The sequence below is a fragment of the Lolium perenne genome, chromosome 2, assembly GCF_019359855.2.
Source record: "Lolium perenne isolate Kyuss_39 chromosome 2, Kyuss_2.0, whole genome shotgun sequence".
NCBI classification, from domain to species: domain Eukaryota; kingdom Viridiplantae; phylum Streptophyta; class Magnoliopsida; order Poales; family Poaceae; genus Lolium; species Lolium perenne.
Window position 1 is genome coordinate 223,231,765 of NC_067245.2, and position 17,733 is coordinate 223,249,497.

General features: G+C 44.9%; 2 protein-coding genes across 8 annotated transcripts; one reads left to right on the forward strand and one right to left on the reverse strand.

Annotated features, from left to right (window-relative positions):
• Positions 1 to 8,738: 8,738 nt before the first annotated feature.
• LOC127335009 (uncharacterized) lies at positions 8,739 to 16,847 on the reverse strand. 7 transcript variants are annotated; one of them, XM_051361592.1, is made up of 7 exons: positions 14,971 to 16,847; positions 14,099 to 14,560; positions 10,714 to 10,815; positions 9,878 to 10,217; positions 9,593 to 9,678; positions 9,340 to 9,444; positions 8,739 to 9,234 (listed from the first exon to the last, which is right to left on the reverse strand). In XM_051361592.1, exon 1 carries the CDS (start codon positions 16,712 to 16,714, stop codon positions 15,071 to 15,073), a length of 1,644 nt encoding a protein of 547 aa, XP_051217552.1. In that variant the 5' UTR covers positions 16,715 to 16,847; the 3' UTR covers positions 8,739 to 9,234; positions 9,340 to 9,444; positions 9,593 to 9,678; positions 9,878 to 10,217; positions 10,714 to 10,815; positions 14,099 to 14,560; positions 14,971 to 15,070. The 7 variants fall into 7 exon arrangements, with proteins under 7 accessions (XP_051217552.1, XP_051217551.1, XP_051217550.1 ...); XM_051361591.1 differs by lacking the exon at positions 10,714 to 10,815; XM_051361590.1 differs by lacking the exon at positions 10,714 to 10,815 and having other exon boundaries at positions 9,878 to 10,235.
• Positions 10,858 to 13,447, forward strand: LOC127335010 (protein LURP-one-related 6). Its single transcript, XM_051361595.2, has 3 exons — positions 10,858 to 11,470; positions 11,839 to 12,081; positions 13,125 to 13,447. The coding sequence occupies exons 1-3, from the start codon at positions 11,246 to 11,248 to the stop codon at positions 13,254 to 13,256; spliced, it is 600 nt and encodes a 199-aa protein (XP_051217555.1). The 5' UTR covers positions 10,858 to 11,245; the 3' UTR covers positions 13,257 to 13,447.
• Positions 16,848 to 17,733: the final 886 nt, after the last annotated feature.

Sequence of the window (17,733 nt, forward strand, 5' to 3'; positions counted from 1 at the left end):
GGGAAAGTTGATAATGTTCGCATTACCGTTAACAATAACCTTGTCCCCGTTGATTTTGTTGTCTTGGATATTGAATGCAATGCATCTTGTCCCATTATATTGGGAAGACCTTTTCTTCGAACTGTTGGTGCTATCATTGATATGAAGGAAGGTAATATAAAATATCAATTTCCTCTCAAGAAAGGTATGGAACACTTCCCTAGAAAGAGAATGAAGTTACCTTTTGATTCTATTATTAGAACAAATTATGATGTTGATACTTCGTCTCTTGATAATACTTGATACACACTTTCTGCGCCTAGCTGAAAGGCGTTAAAGAAAAGCGCTTATGGGAGACAACCCATGTTTTTACCTACAGTACTTTGTTTTTATTTTGTGTCTTGGAAGTTGTTTACTACTGTAGCAACCTCTCCTTATCTTAGTTTAGTGTTTTGTTGTGCCAAGTAAAGTCGTTGATAGTAAAGTTCATACTAGATTTGGATTACTGCACAGAAACAGATTTCTTTGCTGTCACGAATCTGGGCTGTTTTCTCTGTAGGTAACTCAGAAAATTATGCCAATTTACGTGATTAATCCTCAGATATGTATGCAACTTTCATTCAATTTGAGAATTTTCATTTAACCAAGTCTGGTGCCTCGATAAAATTCGTCAATACGAACTGTTCTGTTTTGACAGATTCTGCCTTTTATTTCGCATTGCCTCTTTTGCTATGTTGGATGAATTTCTTTGATCCATTAATGTCCAGTAGCTTTATGCAATGTCCAGAAGTGTTAAGAATGATTGTGTCACCTCTGAACATGTTAATTTTTATTGTCGCTAACCCTCTAATGAGTTGTTCTAAGTTTGGTGTGGAGGAAATTTTCAAGGATCAAGAGAGGAGTATGATGCAACATGATCAAGGAGAGTGAAAGCTCTAAGCTTGGGGATGCCCCGGTGGTTCACCCCTGCATATTCTAAGAAGACTCAAGCATCTAAGCTTGGGGATGCCCAAGGCATCCCCTTCTTCATCGACAACATTATCAGGTTCCTCCCCTGAAACTATATTTTTATTCCATCACATCTTATGTGCTTTTCTTGGAGCGTCGGTTTGTTTTTGTTTTTTGTTTTGTTTGAATAAAATGGATCCTAGCATTCACTGTATGGGAGAGAGACACGCTCCGCTGTAGCATATGGACAAGTATGTCCTTAGGCTTTACTCATAGTATTCATGGTGAAGTTTCTTCTTCGTTAAATTGTTATATGGTTGGAATTGGAAAATAATACATGTAGTAAATTGCTATAATGTCTTGGATAATGTGATACTTGGCAATTGTTGTGCTCATGTTTAAGCTCTTGCATCATATGCTTTGCACCCATTAATGAATAAATACATAGAGCATGCTAAAATTTGGTTTGCATATTTGGTCTCTCTAAGGTCTAGATAATTTCTAGTATTGAGTTTGAACAACAAGGAAGACGGTGTAGAGTCTTATAATGTTTTCAATATGTCTTTTATGTGAGTTTTGCTGCACCGGTTCATCCTTGTGTTTGTTTCAAATAAGCCTTGCTAGCCTAAACCTTGTATCGAGAGGGAATACTTCTCATGCATCCAAAATACTTGAGCCAACCACTATGCCATTTGTGTCCACCATACCTACCTACTACATGGTATTTTCCGCCATTCCAAAGTAAATTGCTTGAGTGCTACCTTTAAAATTCCATCATTCACCTTTGCAATATATAGCTCATGGGACAAATAGCTTAAAAACTATTGTGGTATTGAATATGTACTTATGCACTTTATCTCTTATTAAGTTGCTTGTTGTGCGATAACCATGTTCACTGGGGACGCCATCAACTACTCTTTGTTGAATTTCATGTGAGTTGCTATGCATGTTCGTCTTGTCTAAAGTAAGAGCGATCTACCACCTTATGGTTAAGCATGCATATTGTTAGAGAAGAACATTGGGCCGCTAACTAAAGCCATGATCCATGGTGGAAGTTTCAGTTTTGGACATATATCCTCAATCTCATATGAGAAAATTATTAATTGTTGTTACATGCTTATGCATAAAAGAGGAGTCCATTATCTGTTGTCTATGTTGTCCCGGTATGGATGTCTAAGTTGAGAATAATCAATAGCGAGAAATCCAATGCGAGCTTTCTCCTTAGACCTTTGTACAGGCGGCATAGAGGTACCCCTTTGTGACACTTGGTTAAAACATGTGCATTGTGATGATCCGGTAGTCCAAGCTAATTAGGACAAGGTGCGGGCACTATTAGTACACTATGCATGAGGCTTGCAACTTGTAAGATATAATTTACATGATACATATGCTTTATTACTACCGTTGACAAAATTGTTTCATGTTTTCAAAATCAAAGCTCTAGCACAAATATAGCAATCGATGCTTTTCCTCTATGGAGGACCATTCTTTTACTTTCATTGTTGAGTCAGTTCACCTATTTCTCTCCACCTCAAGAAGCAAACACTTGTGTGAACTGTGCATTGATTCCTACATACTTGCATATTGTACTTGTTATATTACTCTATGTTGACAATTATCCATGAGATATACATGTTATAAGTTGAAAGCAACCGCTGCAACTTAATCTTCCTTTGTGTTGCTTCAATGCTTTTACTATGAATTATTGCTTTATGAGTTAACTCTTATGCAAGACTTATTGATGCTTGTCTTGAAGTGCTATTCATGAAAAGTCTTTGCTTTATGATTCACTTGTTTACTCATGTCATATACATTGTTTTGATCGCTGCATTCACTACATATGCTTTACAAATAGTATGATCAAGGTTATGATGGCATGTCACTCCAGAAATTATCTTTGTTATCGTTTTACCTGCTCGGGACGAGCAGAACTAAGCTTGGGGATGCTGATACGTCTCCAACGTATCGATAATTTCTTATGTTCAATGCCACATTATTGATGTTATCTACATGTTTTATGCACACTTTATGTCATATTCGTGCATTTTCTGGAACTAACCTATTAACAAGATGCCGAAGTGCCGATTCTTTGTTCTGCTGTTTTTGGTTTCAGAAATCCTAGTAACGAAATATTCTCGGAATTGGACGAAATCAACGCCCAGGGTCCTATTTTGCCACGAAGCTTCCAGAAGACCGAAGAGGAGACGAAGTGGGGCCACGAGGTGGCCACACCCTAGGGCGGCGCGCCCCCCCCCCCCCTGGCCGCGCGGCCCTGTGGTGTGGGCCCCTCGTGCCGCCTCCTGACCTGCCCTTCCGCCTACTTAAAGCCTCCGTTGCGAAACCCCCAGTACCGAGAGCCACGATACGGAAAACCTTCCAGAGACGCCGCCGCCGCCGATCCCATCTCGGGGGATCCAGGAGATCGCCTCCGGCACCCTGTCGGAGAGGGGAATCATCTCCCGGAGGACTCTACGCCGCCATGGTCGTCTCCGGAGTGATGTGTGACTAGTCTACCCCTGGACTATGGGTCCATAGCAGTAGCTAGATGGTTGTCTTCTCCCCATTGTGCTTAATTGTCGGATCTTGTGAGCTGCCTAACATGATCAAGATCATCTATCTGTAATTCTATATGTTGCGTTTGTTGGGATCCGATGAATAGAGAATACTTGTTATGTTGATTATCAAAGTTATGTCTATGTGTTGTTTATGATCTTGCATGCTCTCCGTTACTAGTAGATGCTCTGGCCAAGTAGATGCTTGTAACTCCAAGAGGGAGTATTTATGCTCGATAGTGGGTTCATGCCTCCATTGATATCTCTGGGACGTTGAGAAAGTTCTAAGGTTGTGGATGTGCTGTTGCCACTAGGGATAAAATATTGGTGCTATGTTCAAGGATGTAGTTACTGATTACATTACGCGCAATACTTAATGCAATTGTCTGTTGTTAGCAACTTAATACTGGAGGGGGTTCGGATGATAACCTGAAGGTGGACTTTTTAGGCATAGATGCATGCTGGATAGCGGTCTATGTACTTTGTCGTAATGCCCAATTAAATCTCACTATACTCATCATAATATGTATATGCATGGTCATGCCCTCTTTATTTGTCAATTGCCCAACTGTAATTTGTTCACCCAACATGCTGTTTATCTTATGGGAGAGACACCTCTAGTGAACTGTGGACCCCGGTCCAATTCTCTATACTGAAATACAATCTCTTTGCCAATCTTTGTTCTCTGTTTTTCTGCAAACAATCATCTTCCACACAATACGGTTAATCCTTTGTTACAGCAAGCCGGTGAGATTGACAACCTCACTGTTTCGTTGGGGCAAAGTACTTTGGTTGTGTTGTGCAGGTTCCACATTGGCGCCGGAATCCCTGGTGTTGCGCCGCACTACATCCCGCCGCCATCAACCTTCAACGTGCTTCTTGGCTCCTCCTGGTTCGATAAACCTTGGTTTCTTTCTGAGGGAAAACTTGCTGCTGTGCGCATCATACCTTCCTCTTGGGGTTCCCAACGAACGTGTGAGTTACACGCCATCATGCCCCTGCCTGGCTTTATATATCAGCCAAGCTAGGGTTTACAAGAGTCCTAGTAGGATTCATATTGGAGTCTTCTTTCCTTGTAGTCCAAGTTGAGGCGCGTGCCGGTCCAGCTTGTCGAGTCCTCGTGTTGGTCCAGCTTTATAGTTTGCACCGGGTATGGCAATGTCGAGTACCCGAAGGGTTATGCCCACGACATGCCCCAAACGCCCCTTCCGCCCTGCGCGGCCCAATATGTTGGCCGGCGCCCCGAGCCCGTCCACGCTCCACGGGGGACGCTCCGGCCGCACCGGACAGAGCGAGAAGCGAGGCGGGAGTAGCAGGCCCGACGCATCATTGACCCATTGAAATTTAACCAGTATCCCTCCACATCGCACCCTCCCGCCACTTCCCGCCGCCAGCCGCACATATCTCTACCCTGCCAAAATATTTCACCCCCGCCGATTCATTTCTCCCTCCCATCGCTGCTACTCTCTCCCTCCCGCCGCCGCTACTCTCTCCCAGCGAAGGCGCCGACAGGCCCCAAAAAACTGGCCAAAATCGGCCACCAAGCCCGTGGGCAAGGAGACAGTGACGAAGGGGCCGATGGCGCCCTTCGCGAAGCCGCGAAAGGCGCCGGCGGCAAAGATGAAGCCGGACGACTAGATCGAAGAAAGGTGGCAGGAAGAATGCATGCGGCGCAAGTTGTCGACGGCGGAGCGGATGGGGCAGCGGGTGGTGGAGCGAAGAAGACGGTGGCGTCGCTTGCGCATCAGAAGGCCGCGTTAGCCGTGTGTGTAGCTGCGACGAGGTCGTTGTGCTCGACGGGCCTACGTCGACTCAGGACGCACAGTCGATGTCGCCGAACCCCTTCTCTTAAATTATGTTCAATTTGCAACCTGGTCTAGAATATGATCACGTCAAGTACTTTGATCGCGGCTAATTTGATCGCGACTACTTCGACGGAAACAATCTCTTTTGAATGTAAACTATTTAAATTTATGTTTGAGGTGGTTTTAGTGAGCGCGGTTGGAAACGACGCGGCGCGAAAAAACAGCGTTCCTAAACGCTCTATGCGGAGGCGTTTTAGAAGACGCGGCCGAAGATGCTCTAATAGCATAGAGATGGGATAGAATGAGCGCCTACCCTACATCGTCGGGTGAATAGGAATAGTCACGTACGTCCGAAGAAAGGAAACATCACTCGGCCGGCCGGAAAGCAAACAACTCTTTACAGACTGGCAAAGCCTCAAAGCAACGCGGAGCGCGCAACATCCGAAGAAAGAGATCGCATCGAGCCGAGTCTGTCAGCCCGGCTAAGGCAAGACGCGTAAGTTTACTGTAAAAAGAAAGGGTGAGTCTAGGTCTCAGGCGGCTCAGTCATCTATGTCATATGACAAATCTCAGTTTCAATATAGTTGTAACTTATAAAAATAGTATGAGTACTAATTATCAGTTTCAACCTAGTTGAAACTCATTAAATTCTTAGTTTCAACCTAGTGGAAACTCACTATGTTCTCACACTGCACAAATCGCGAGGTAAAATCCAAAGGCTAAAACCATCGACTGATACATACTAAAAATCAGGCGCCTGATTTCTAGCCATTCCGAAAAAGAAAACATGTCCAACATGAATATCACTGATTCCCTTTTTCTTTTCTGAACGAAGACTATGATTACAGTCACGAATTCTCGATGATGCGTTGATCAGAGCTCCCCGCCGCGCCGGTCTCGAGATTCACATACCACAGACACAGGCCCCGATGAGTTTCGGATCCAGGGCATCTCCAACCGGGCGACCTAAATGGACGCGCTGAGTCGTCCGTTTTGGGCCGTTTGGGTGGCCGCGTGGACGCGCGGATGGAGCCCCGCGTCCGCGCGTCCGTTTGGGTCGCGCCCTGCGCCCAACGCAGCGGCCACCCATTTGGCCATTTGGCATATTTCTTTGAGAAATAGGCCATCTGGCCACGCATACTTATACTTATAAATAGTATCTCACAAATATAGAATAATATCTTGAAATTATAGAATAATATCAAATAAACTGTTGCATGATGAAGAAATGAAATGTGGCATAGTTCGAAGAAATATAAAAATTACAAATTGAGATTGTCAACTCAATTTGGGCGCTCTAGGATCTCCTTCTGCCTCTTCTCGAACCAAGCTCTCTTCGTCTCGCTCATGTTGGTCAAGTCGGCGTTCATGATCAGGTTGTCCTCGGCTTGCCGTTTGAGCTCAACTTCCTTCGCCTTCAACTCCACCTCTTGGGCCCTTGCCATTGCTATGAGCTCAATTTCTCTCTCTTTGAGCTCAATTTCTCTAGCTTTGGTCTTGGCCTTGACCTCTTCAATCTCAAGCTTCTTCTTTTGGACATCGAAGTAGTTCTTCATGTCCTCATCTTTCTCCCGGCGCCTTCTCTCATCCCTCTTGTCCGTGGACACCTCTCTGTCGGCATGCATCTCCTTCAAAGTGCCAAACAATAGCATGGACGAGGCATCACGCTTCAAGTCGGCTTTGGTTGCCTTGTGGCCGCGAGGACGACTTGCACGAGAAGCGGAGCTACCGCAAGGCTGCCCTCCATCAAGGTCAATGACCGTGGGATCTTTGGCGGTCTTGTTGCCAGTCAAGGTCGCCATGTACCCCTCGAACCCCTCCTGGAACTTGGGGGTGCCTTGGAGTTGCTTCCAACAATGAGGGAAGGCAAAGTTCTTGTCTCCATTGTTGCCTTTGTACCATTCCAAAGCTTGCCACACCTAGAGCAAAGCAAGATAACAATGATAAACATATGTGCAAACATTGGATGACTAAGTTGAGGTTTAAGAATCATACCAAGTCCTTCACACCCATGCCACTAACTGGGATCCGCTTCACGTGTTCATATGCCGCCTGAAACTTGTTGCATTCCGTTTGAATTGCTCCCCACCTCTTTTGGAGCGATATCTCGCTGCGGTCGCTCTCAAATGGCTCCTGTCCGTATTTGCGATGTTCATGGAAGTAATCATAGATCCGGCGCCAGAATGCGGTCCCCTTCTGCTCGGCACCCGTCAATGCATCTTGCCCGATGGTCAACCATCCATCGACGAGCACCTTGTCCTCCTTCTCCGTGTAGTTGCTGGTTCTTTTTCTTACGCGGCGACCTCCAGCTTGTGCAGCTGTGGCTTGCGTGAGCTCCTGACCGAACAACGGCTCGTCGTCGATGTTAATGCTGCCGGGACGAGCAGGTCTTTGTCTGGTGTGTCAATGGGAGGTGGCTGGGGAGCCTGCTCGGTTGAAGCATAGGGCATGGTGGTCGGCATTGTCTGCGTGTAGGACGGAGGGGCCTACATCGGAGGCGGCGCGCGCTCGGCCGACAAATCGTCGAGCAGGTTGCGTGCTCCGGCCATCGCTGCTGATCCCATGTGCTTGGGGCCTTTGGAGTTCGCCGGCGCACGGTTCAGGTCAATGGACGAAGGAGACGGCCCCGTGAAGGACTCGCCCACCTCCGGTGACCCATCCCTTGATGGGTACGCGTACCGCGCCGACTGCGCCCCCAATTCCTGCGCGCCAGGCGTGTACCCAAACGGGGCAGTCGGCAGGGATGTCGACCTTGGAGGAAGGGGCCGGGTCACGGACGAGGCCGAGCTCCCCCCGAGGCCGTGCCGGCGCCCGGGAGGATCAAGTGCTGAGTGAGCGCTGCGTGGCCGTAAAAGAGCATGGCATGCTCTTGCATGACGTTCGCCTTCGCCTCCGTCTTGAGTTGGAGGAGCTGCTCCGCCGCCCGCTACCGCTCCTCCGCGGCAGCGACATCCCTCTTCCGTTGCTCGAGCGCCCTGTGGCGGTCGCCCCGCTTCTTGCTCTCGATCTTCCTCTGCTCCGCGGTGAGGTCGAGCTTCGCCTTCTTCGTCGCCTGCCCAGGCTCCACGACCACCGGAGCGTCCAGTTCAGGAGCCTCCGACACGGGAGGAGCGGCAACGTCCGCGAGCTGTGCCTCGTCTCCGATGGTGGCGGTGCTGGCGGTGGCGGCGGCAGTCGGCAGGTCGGCCATCTCTAGGTTTTGGGACTGGAGTGGAGTGTTTCTGTTTTGGGAGACATACAGGCGGGCCAGGGGCGGAACAAGGGGGATGCGAGCGACCAGCATTCGGCATCCGCGGCCACGCAAACTCGTCCCAGATTTGGGCCGGGTTTGGGTCGTCCCGGACGCCGCGGCCATCCATTTTAGGGATGGGTCCGCGCGCTGGGCCGCGTTTTTGTCCGGTTCGACCCATCCGGACGCGCGGGCGCGGTTTGGGTCGCCCCGTTGGAGATGCCCTCAAGTGTAACACTCCCCACACAAGATCTAAAGAAAACAAGGCCCATTAGAGGATTCGTGCAAGCCTTGTGTCCAAGAGCCGCTTTCCAGAAGCACTAATCATCACACCAAACCCATTTAGACTCTATAGTTGAGAAATGTCAAAAAAAAAAAAATACTAGTTGAAAAAAAATACGAAAAAAAATCAATGTGATAGCTGAATCTGGCTCTCCCGTGGATCTAACTCTTTGCTTCAGCACACGTATTGCTTCTAATCTAGTAGTATACACGAGTTTTCTTCAAACTTCATTCGTCAATTATGAGACTTGCACTCTTACAGAGACACATCAGGCAGATGAAGGGCCAAACAACTCTTCAAGTTTCCTTCAGCGGGTGGTTGCTTAGCCCCAAAGGCTCGGTTAGTAGAGTTTCTCAACCATTCCTGTTGGGATCTCTTGGCTACAGCTATACTAGCCAGAAATAGTTGACAACGTTGCATGGCCCCTGTTCACCTTTCCTGTACACAAATAGTTGTAGAGTTAGGCAAGAGAATCTTCAGGTTAGGCATTTCATGCCGAAGCTTTGAAGTTTATGTTACAACAAAAGCACACAGCAGCTTTACCATGTGCTTCACCGACGTTCCAGCCTTCCAGGTACAAAAGGAGGAGATTCAACGATTCAACAACTAATGGTTCATGTTAGTTGAGACTAGTTCGTCATTGAAGAACTGAAATATATCAAGGAAGAACAATTATATTCCTTCATTGTACAGATCTTCCATAGGCCACCAGAAAATACTAGTGAACCAGCAACAGAGTATGATGTTTCCTTTTCATCTCAAGTTAGATTTGCATCAAGAATAGGGCATAGTGTACCTTTATGCGCTTTACCCCACAAATCAAGGTCAAGGATCCAGAGATTCAACAACGCCAGTCAGCCTAACTGATTGCATGAAAGGGACCTTCATATGAAGGGAAAACGTGTCAACAACAACAAAAGAAGCAGCCAAATAAATAAATAAAAATATTAACATATGGAGCACACAATGACAACATGCAAAAATATATAATTGTTTACAATACGAAAGATCTCAACATATGCAAACAGAAATATACGCAATATTTCACTGTACTTCTAACAGTTGTGCTCAAGGGACCTACACTAGAAAGAGATGAACTCTCATAAAGTTCACAATAATACAAGCGGAAAGATAGGCATCAACAATATGACAGTAACAAGATGTGAAGCTTCCAGTATACTCTCATGCTTCATTTGGCAGTTTTCCTTGTATAGGTATAGCTTGATCAGCCATACTTCTGCTCATTATGTATTGCCTGCCAAAAATATCTGCTTGCCCTTATGCATGACCATTGCCCAAACTTTTTCTTTCTGTTGGCCGCCCAACACTTGGCAGGCTGACAGCTTGCATGTTAATCCACAATGTTGGCTTCTTTTAATTGTATACGCAATGCTTCACCAATCCAGAGATTGCCAACATCCCTGACAGGATGTTAATTGCTGAACAAAATATATTCATAAAATATGCTATCAGATTCTACCATAGTAATGGATGAATCTTCAAGGAAGAAAAATAAAAGCATAATTGTAGGTCACTTGGGATTATGATTGCTGGTATAATACAGCATGCATGTACCCAGAGACCAGAAGTGCTTTCCCATGTACTCCCTCTGCTTGGATATGTAAGATGTTCGGGAATTTTCTTTGGTTCATCCACTTTAGTTTGTATCTATAGTCTATTTTTAGTGTGTAGGTTCACTCACTTTAGTTTGTATTGATGCACGGAGGAAGTAACATGGATACACAAGGCTAACTTTATCCAGAAGTGGAACCTTATAGTCAAATATTAACTTGCCCATATACTTCCTTGCATGGTCCTCACACCATCACACGCATAGTCACCACTCAGTACACACTTAGGAAAGATCATTAGAGATTTATACAAAGTTCTGTTAGAGTGGTAGCAAACATGTACTACCTCAGTTCTGTTTTAATCGACGCGTGAATCAACTAGCACCATGCACATACTCAACTAAGGCCCGTGTCGATTAAAAGCATCTGGAGGGAGTAGTAGTTTGAGCTGAAAAGAAACAAAAGAAGTGTAGTCCACAATGATCTGCATTACGGTGTACATGAGAAGCGCAACAAAAAAGAAGCATAAAAATGGACATTGTTTGAGCAAGAAGAAACTTCTGAGGACTGTCACCAATGATGATGCTTTAGAAAAGTTAGACAAGGTCTGTTCAGTCAGACCAGGCTTTCAGGAATCACTTTATGCGGGGAGAACTTGCTGTGACTTGATTGTGGAGAAACTCTTGAACCACCCACCTACTTAATGTCCTTGCTTCTTAGCTTGGGTGACTGTCTTATGTAAAACAACTGTCTGTGCCCCATTATAAGTACTCACCAGCTGGCCACACAAATGCTAGAGGCGAGGTAGACACAGAAACAGGAGTTTAGACTGAGTAATAGGGTCATCTCTCTTTGTTCTGTGAACAGTATTAAGTGAGATGGACGACAGCATGCCTGTAGTTAGCAAGATGTATTGCTTAAGCACTCCAGCTGTGCTGATGATCAGGAGGAGACCCATGGTAGTGAATGGTGGTGGCTTTGTTGTTACTGACCTAAGCCATAATGTTGTCTTCATTGTGGACGGTTGTGGTATACTTGGATCTAAGGGGGAGCTCATGGTGAAAGACGGTGATGGAGAACAAATACTGTTCATTTCTAGAAAGGTAATGGATCATAACTTGCGCAGTAGTAACCCCTGGATAGCTTTTTACTCTCTATTAAATGTTTTTAGTGCTTGCCTGAACTAAAAGTTAATTGATTAGGACTACAACTATTTGCTTATGAAGTTATTCTGATTCCCCTGTGCTTCTTATGTTATTCCAAATCTTTTGTGCCCAATCTTGCTCTTTAATTTTGTGAAGAGACTAAATAAACAAGGGTACGAATACAATTAACTTCAAATAAGTTGATAGTGAAGAACTTAACTGTCGACAGGCAAGAAAACAAACACAAACGATCTCCCCTCACATATCCTTGCATCCTATATTTCTTTGGAAATCTCCATAATAGAACTCTCCGGTCTCCACTGCAGGGAGGAATTGTCCAAGCTCTAAGCACTCGGAACAAATGGAATGGGTACTCAATGGACTATCAAGGGAAAAACAAGTTGGTCTTTAGCCTAACTGATCCAAAATCATGCATAGCAAAGGGTGCACCGGTTAGAATTCACATTGAACCAAAGAGGCACTGCAATAATTGGGACTTTGAGATCTGTGGATCTTTTGCAGATAGAAACTGCAGAATAATTGATTGTACTGGCAAAATAGTTGCACAGGTATGCCACCCCATACATTTGAAATCCCCTGCAAGCAAAAGTTCTACTACCTCCGATTCATATTAAATGTCACTAAATTACAAAGTGCATGAATCTTTCTTTCATGTGCATAAGTCAGTTGTGAACTACAGATGGCCCATGAGTTCTTCTGTAGAGTTCCTTTGTGTTACCACTAAATTACAAAGTGTGTGCATATATATCTTTCTTTCATGTACATAAGTCAGTTCTGAACTACAGATGGCCCATGACTCCATGAGTCATGAATCATCATTAACAGAATTACTCCATGACAGCAGGGGAAAAAAGCAAACACTATTCTAAAGTGCTAAAGTGATGCTGGTTAAATGGGTGTTATTTAACTATTTCCAGTGGTTCTGCTTATTGTGGTTCTACGCGTGTATGCAGGTGTGTTGTGCCTAGTAAAGTTGCATAAGCATTTCCCATGCACGCCACAAGCACATTACATATCTTTTGCAGATAGATACTGCCCAAGTGCACAATGATTGCGCTGGCAAAACAGTAGTGCAGGTCTGCAAGAAAATTTCTACATGTGCTTTTGCAACAAATTGTATTTATTTTGTAAAATACTTTTGCATTATCACTAAATTACTACACCCATATTTCTTTTTCTTTAGATTACAAGGGCGAGCACTCACACGCACACCCCACTCACACCACCACACCTATACACACACATGTGTGCATTTCCTGCCAAAACACAAGCTTGATCTAGAGCGGAGACACGCCAAAGCTTGATCGAAGGACTGAACCCTTTTCAAGAGTTCATGTGTGTTATCACAAACTAAGTGCATGCGCATCTTCCTCTCATGGATCACAATTATCAAGGATTGCTCCATGACAAAGGAAGAACAAATATGCTATTCTAAAGCGAGATGTTGGTTAAGAATGGTGTTTGATTTTTTTCCAATGATTTTGCTTGATTGCTAGTTTACACGTGTGTGCAAGTGTGTCTGGTAAAGTGTATAAGAATTTCCATGCATACAACAAACATAGGGATCTAACACATATTCTTCAAACTGTAGATGGGGAAGAAAGAGCTGATAGGGAGCAATGACTTCTACCACGTGACAGTGCAGTCAGGATGCGACCAGGCTTTTATCATTGGGGTGATGGCAGTTCTTGACAACATCTATGGAGAATCCACCAGATGCTAATAAAATGAATGGGTGAATTTGCTCACTTACAGGCTACAGCACCTACTTTAGTCTTGAAGTAGAGATCAAACCAATACATGTCCACTCACACCATTCCACTGTATCAGCTTCATTGTACATCAGATTTAGCCGGGTTTTAGAGGTTAGTGAGGTATTAATTGATGATGTATCAGTGCCAAGAGTTTGTCAAATGAGCTTATGTCTTGTGACTCAATTAGTAAAATATGAATTGTAACCGGAGCAAAGCAAAGAAGAAAACAAAACACAGGCTCACATAACATTCATGTGTCAACTTTATGAACCTACATTGACTATTGTATTTATTGACTAACGAGTCACTGAGTCACGAACTACTTACCCATTGAACTTGGGCAATGCAACGGGGTATGCTTATTTTTCGAGCTACCATGATCTTTTTTTTTTTTTTGCGAATTTAGCTACCATGGTCTTAGCTCTTAAATCTTACAAAATAAGGTGTTATTCCAAAGGTTTAGCAGATAAGCTGACAATATAAAAAAAAATCTTGTTAGATTTTCTGGTACCTCGTTTTATAAGACTTCTAAGCCAAGCTGCTAATCACCTCAACATGTCATATATTATGTTACGGAAACTAAAAAATTGCTACTCAATAACAAGTATGGTTAAGAAACGAGATAATAAGAATCACAAAAAAAATGCAACTGCCAAAACTGTATGCTCATACTTGTATTATTGTGTCGACATGGTTGTAGGAAAACAGCACACAATGTGCATGCCAGTCGAAATGATCAACTACCCTTTCCTAAAATATCTTCTGTACTGGAGTGAACAATGAACAAAAAGACGCAATACAAGTGAAGTACCTCTGTTAGAGGGTAAATTACTTCCATCACGTACTTCAGGTGTTGAGTCTTCAACAGCCGATTCCCCCTCATTCAGGTAACAGCTCCTCCAAAACAAAGAATGTTCTTCACAGGCAGACCAAAGTGACTTGAGGACCTTATGATCTGAAACCCAGGGGGTCAACAAATCATACATGAGGTGTTTAGGAGTGTGTCAAGTATCCATGGAGCAATTGCTGCAACATTACTGCTGCAGATCAACAGGTCCCTTGAAATTTGCAGATCCACCATTTGCTTCTCTTCATGGTATTCATCGAACCACTTCAGTGAATACATGCACACGGAGCACCAAACTGCTTGTCCTTTCCTTTCTTGGCATGAAGTTGCTTTGGATTAGTCTCTCGATAGTTCTGTAGCCTTAGTGAACCCAAGATCTTTACAGTTACAATTGAGTTCTTTTCGACTGAATGTTCTGCAAAACAACTATGTAAAACAAATCAGTATAATTTATTCAATTATATTTTAATCTAATACAACTGTAGTTGAGTTCATATGACTAGGCATGTATATAGAAATCAGGGATTTTGCCAGTGAGGCATCGAATGTCGATATCAGAATAGCAGGTGTGCGGTAAAATCTTGTTGGCAGTCTGTATTGACTCCAATAGACTATTAAACACAGCCACCGTCTCCGATTAACCCTGCTACTATGTCTAAGATGAATTAAAATGTAAAGAGGGCAATAAACAGGCTACTAAACCTTTTAATCAAACACATTTAGGAGAACTGAGATGATAAATATGAAGTTATACAAGTTTATATGGAAATGGTTCAAATGAAAATATATACTACTTAGTATAGTTGATGCAAGAGGCCTTCAAAAGAATAACTCACCAGAGCTTGTTCGTCTTATTTGGACAAGCACCAGATGCCCCGTCAACCACATCAGAAACATTGAAGATGATCTCCTTATATTCTCCATCGTATCATTCAGCTATACAGCTACTGAAATGTCTACTCTTCGGGTTATAGGACAAGGGTCTCTCCAACTCGATGAAGTACCCCCTGATGCAATACGCATTATGTGATCCACCTCACTAGCCATTCCAGACTTTAAAAGGCAGCTAATAAAAGAATTGACTGTAATACTGTCAGGGGTACACCCAGTCTCTACCATTTTATGGAAAAATGTGATGGCTTCTGCTATCCTTCCCTTCATGCAGTGTCCAACTATTAAAATAGTATAGGTATACTTGTCGGGACGACACCCTTTCCCTTCCATCTCCATTAGAACTGTGTTTGCTTCATCCACCTTTCCAGCCTTGCACAGTACATCAATCACAGGGTTATAGATGAATGCCTGTGGTGCAATGTCTGTTCTCATGTTCAATTCTTTCAGAAAGCGAAGTGCTTCCGCTGCTCTGTTCTGCTTACAAAATGTGTGTATTATGATAGAGAACGTGTGTGCGTTTGGTTGAATGTGACACTGAGCCATCTCAGTCCAAATCTTCATTGCATCATCCAGCTGACTGCACCGACAATACCCATCAATCAATGAACTAAATGTCACAACGTCAGGAGGGCAGCGACGCAATATCATTTGCTGATACACTGCGACCGCAGACCCCATATTTCCAGCCTTGCCATATCCATTGATAAGCACATTGTATGTGACAACATTGGGTGCTGTCCCACAGGCAACCATGTCATTGTATACTGCCACCGCATCCTCAATCCTGCCAGCCTTACAGTAACCTGAGATTACTGAGGTGTATGTCACTACATTGGGCGGGCAAACACCATCTCTTTGAAGTCTCCTCAACACCTCACGACCTTTACCCACCTCCTTTACCCTGCATAGCCCATTCACAAGAATGTTATGTGTGACAGTATCCGGGAAGCAACCAAACTGATGCATCCTTTCGACCAACTCAAGCGCCTTCTGAACATCCCCCACCTGGCACACACCCTTGATGACGACATTAAAGCTCCACACGTCCGGAGAATAAGCTCCCCCTTGGATCCACCCCTCAAACAACGCTACAGCGTCCTGCACCCGGCCGCAGCCGATGAACGAGCCCATGAGCTTGTTATATGCATACGCTTCTATGGAGCAACCAAACTGCGATGCCTTGGAGAGCAATGCTGCCGCGGCGTCAAGAAGGCCTGCGCTGGCGCAGGAACCGGCCAGAAACGAGAGGAAACGGGCGTTGGGTAAGTACCCAGACTGGTCCGTCATTCGGTCGAACAGTTGGAGGGCATCGACTTGGCGGCCGGACTGGCACATCAGCGAGATGACGTAGCGGTAGGAGTGCGCGGACGGGGGGATGGCGAGCGGGAAGGAGTGCAGGGAGGAAAAGAGTTGGAGCGCGGAGGAGGCGCACGGCGCGTGGCGGAGCGCGGCGGCGGCGGCGAACTGGGACGGAGCGAGGCGGCGGAATGCCGGTAGGCAGTGTGGCCGGAGGAAGGCCGCGGACGCGAGCGCCTTGGCGATCCAGAGCTCGGGGTCGTGCGGGGGCGGGTGCTGCGGCGGCGGCGGGCGGTCGTTGGGGGTGTGGGAGTGGAGGAGGCGGTGGAGGGGGTGGCGAGGGGGCAGCCGCAGCCTGAGGAGGGTGTGCAGGTCGAGGGGGGGACGCATCGGAGAAATCCGCGGCGGAGGAAGACTTTCGGAGGAGGTGGCGGCGGCGCGGCGGCGGTCATGGACTCACGCCGATGGGACGAGGAGGGGAGGCACAGGCTGCATCTCGCACATAGGAGTGCGTGGGAGGGAGAAGGGAATTGAGGGGTTTTGGGGTCAAATTCATGTTCATATTCTTGAATTTGAAACAGAAAATTTAGTTTATTTCGGTTGAATTTGAATATCTGTATACCTTCTTCTCAATTTACTATTGAGATTAATGTTACTCGCGGTTATCTGGTCTAAAAAAATTATATAGGAGTTTCAAACCCTAGAGAGCACCGCATTCTTTCGATGGTGAGGTCATCAACATCGAAACTCTACGACTTAGAGTCTTGTTAGGCATTGTGCGAGTGAGTGTGTGTGGTAATTGGGTGCTAAAGGCTCGGATATTGCCCTTATCACCTCCATTTTCATATTTTCAAAATAAATACAAATACATATGTTGCCAAGCATGAATGGAAAAGGTATGTTAATTCAATGCGAATCAGGTGCTCACTCAATTCGAAATAGAGGAGAATAGAATGTCGCTCTGCTCGTTAGGTGTGCGGGAGCGCACGCCAACCACCCAGGTTCGATTCTTGACAGCAACCCAGGGCTCCCGGAGTTTTCTTCTATAAAGAAATGCCAACGGAGGCTAGTGTCTGGGTTGGTCTCTTTTTTTAATTCGAAACAGGGATGAATATAACAATATAGATTTGTGTATTTTAAGTCAAATATAGGCTGGTATAGAGATAAATGTACTAATTTAGTGCGCAATGGCTTGTAGTTTGATTTAAGAAAACATGTAACCATATGTTAATGTTTTTGTTGGACAACTGTTGGCATTACTGAAATTAGCTACTCCATCCATTTCAGTTTACTAGTCGTACGCGTATCCATATATCATCAATTTGACCAACTTAATATAAGATATATATTACAAAAAATATACCATTATAAACTTTAGGTTTTATACTTTTAATGGTACAATTTTTGTG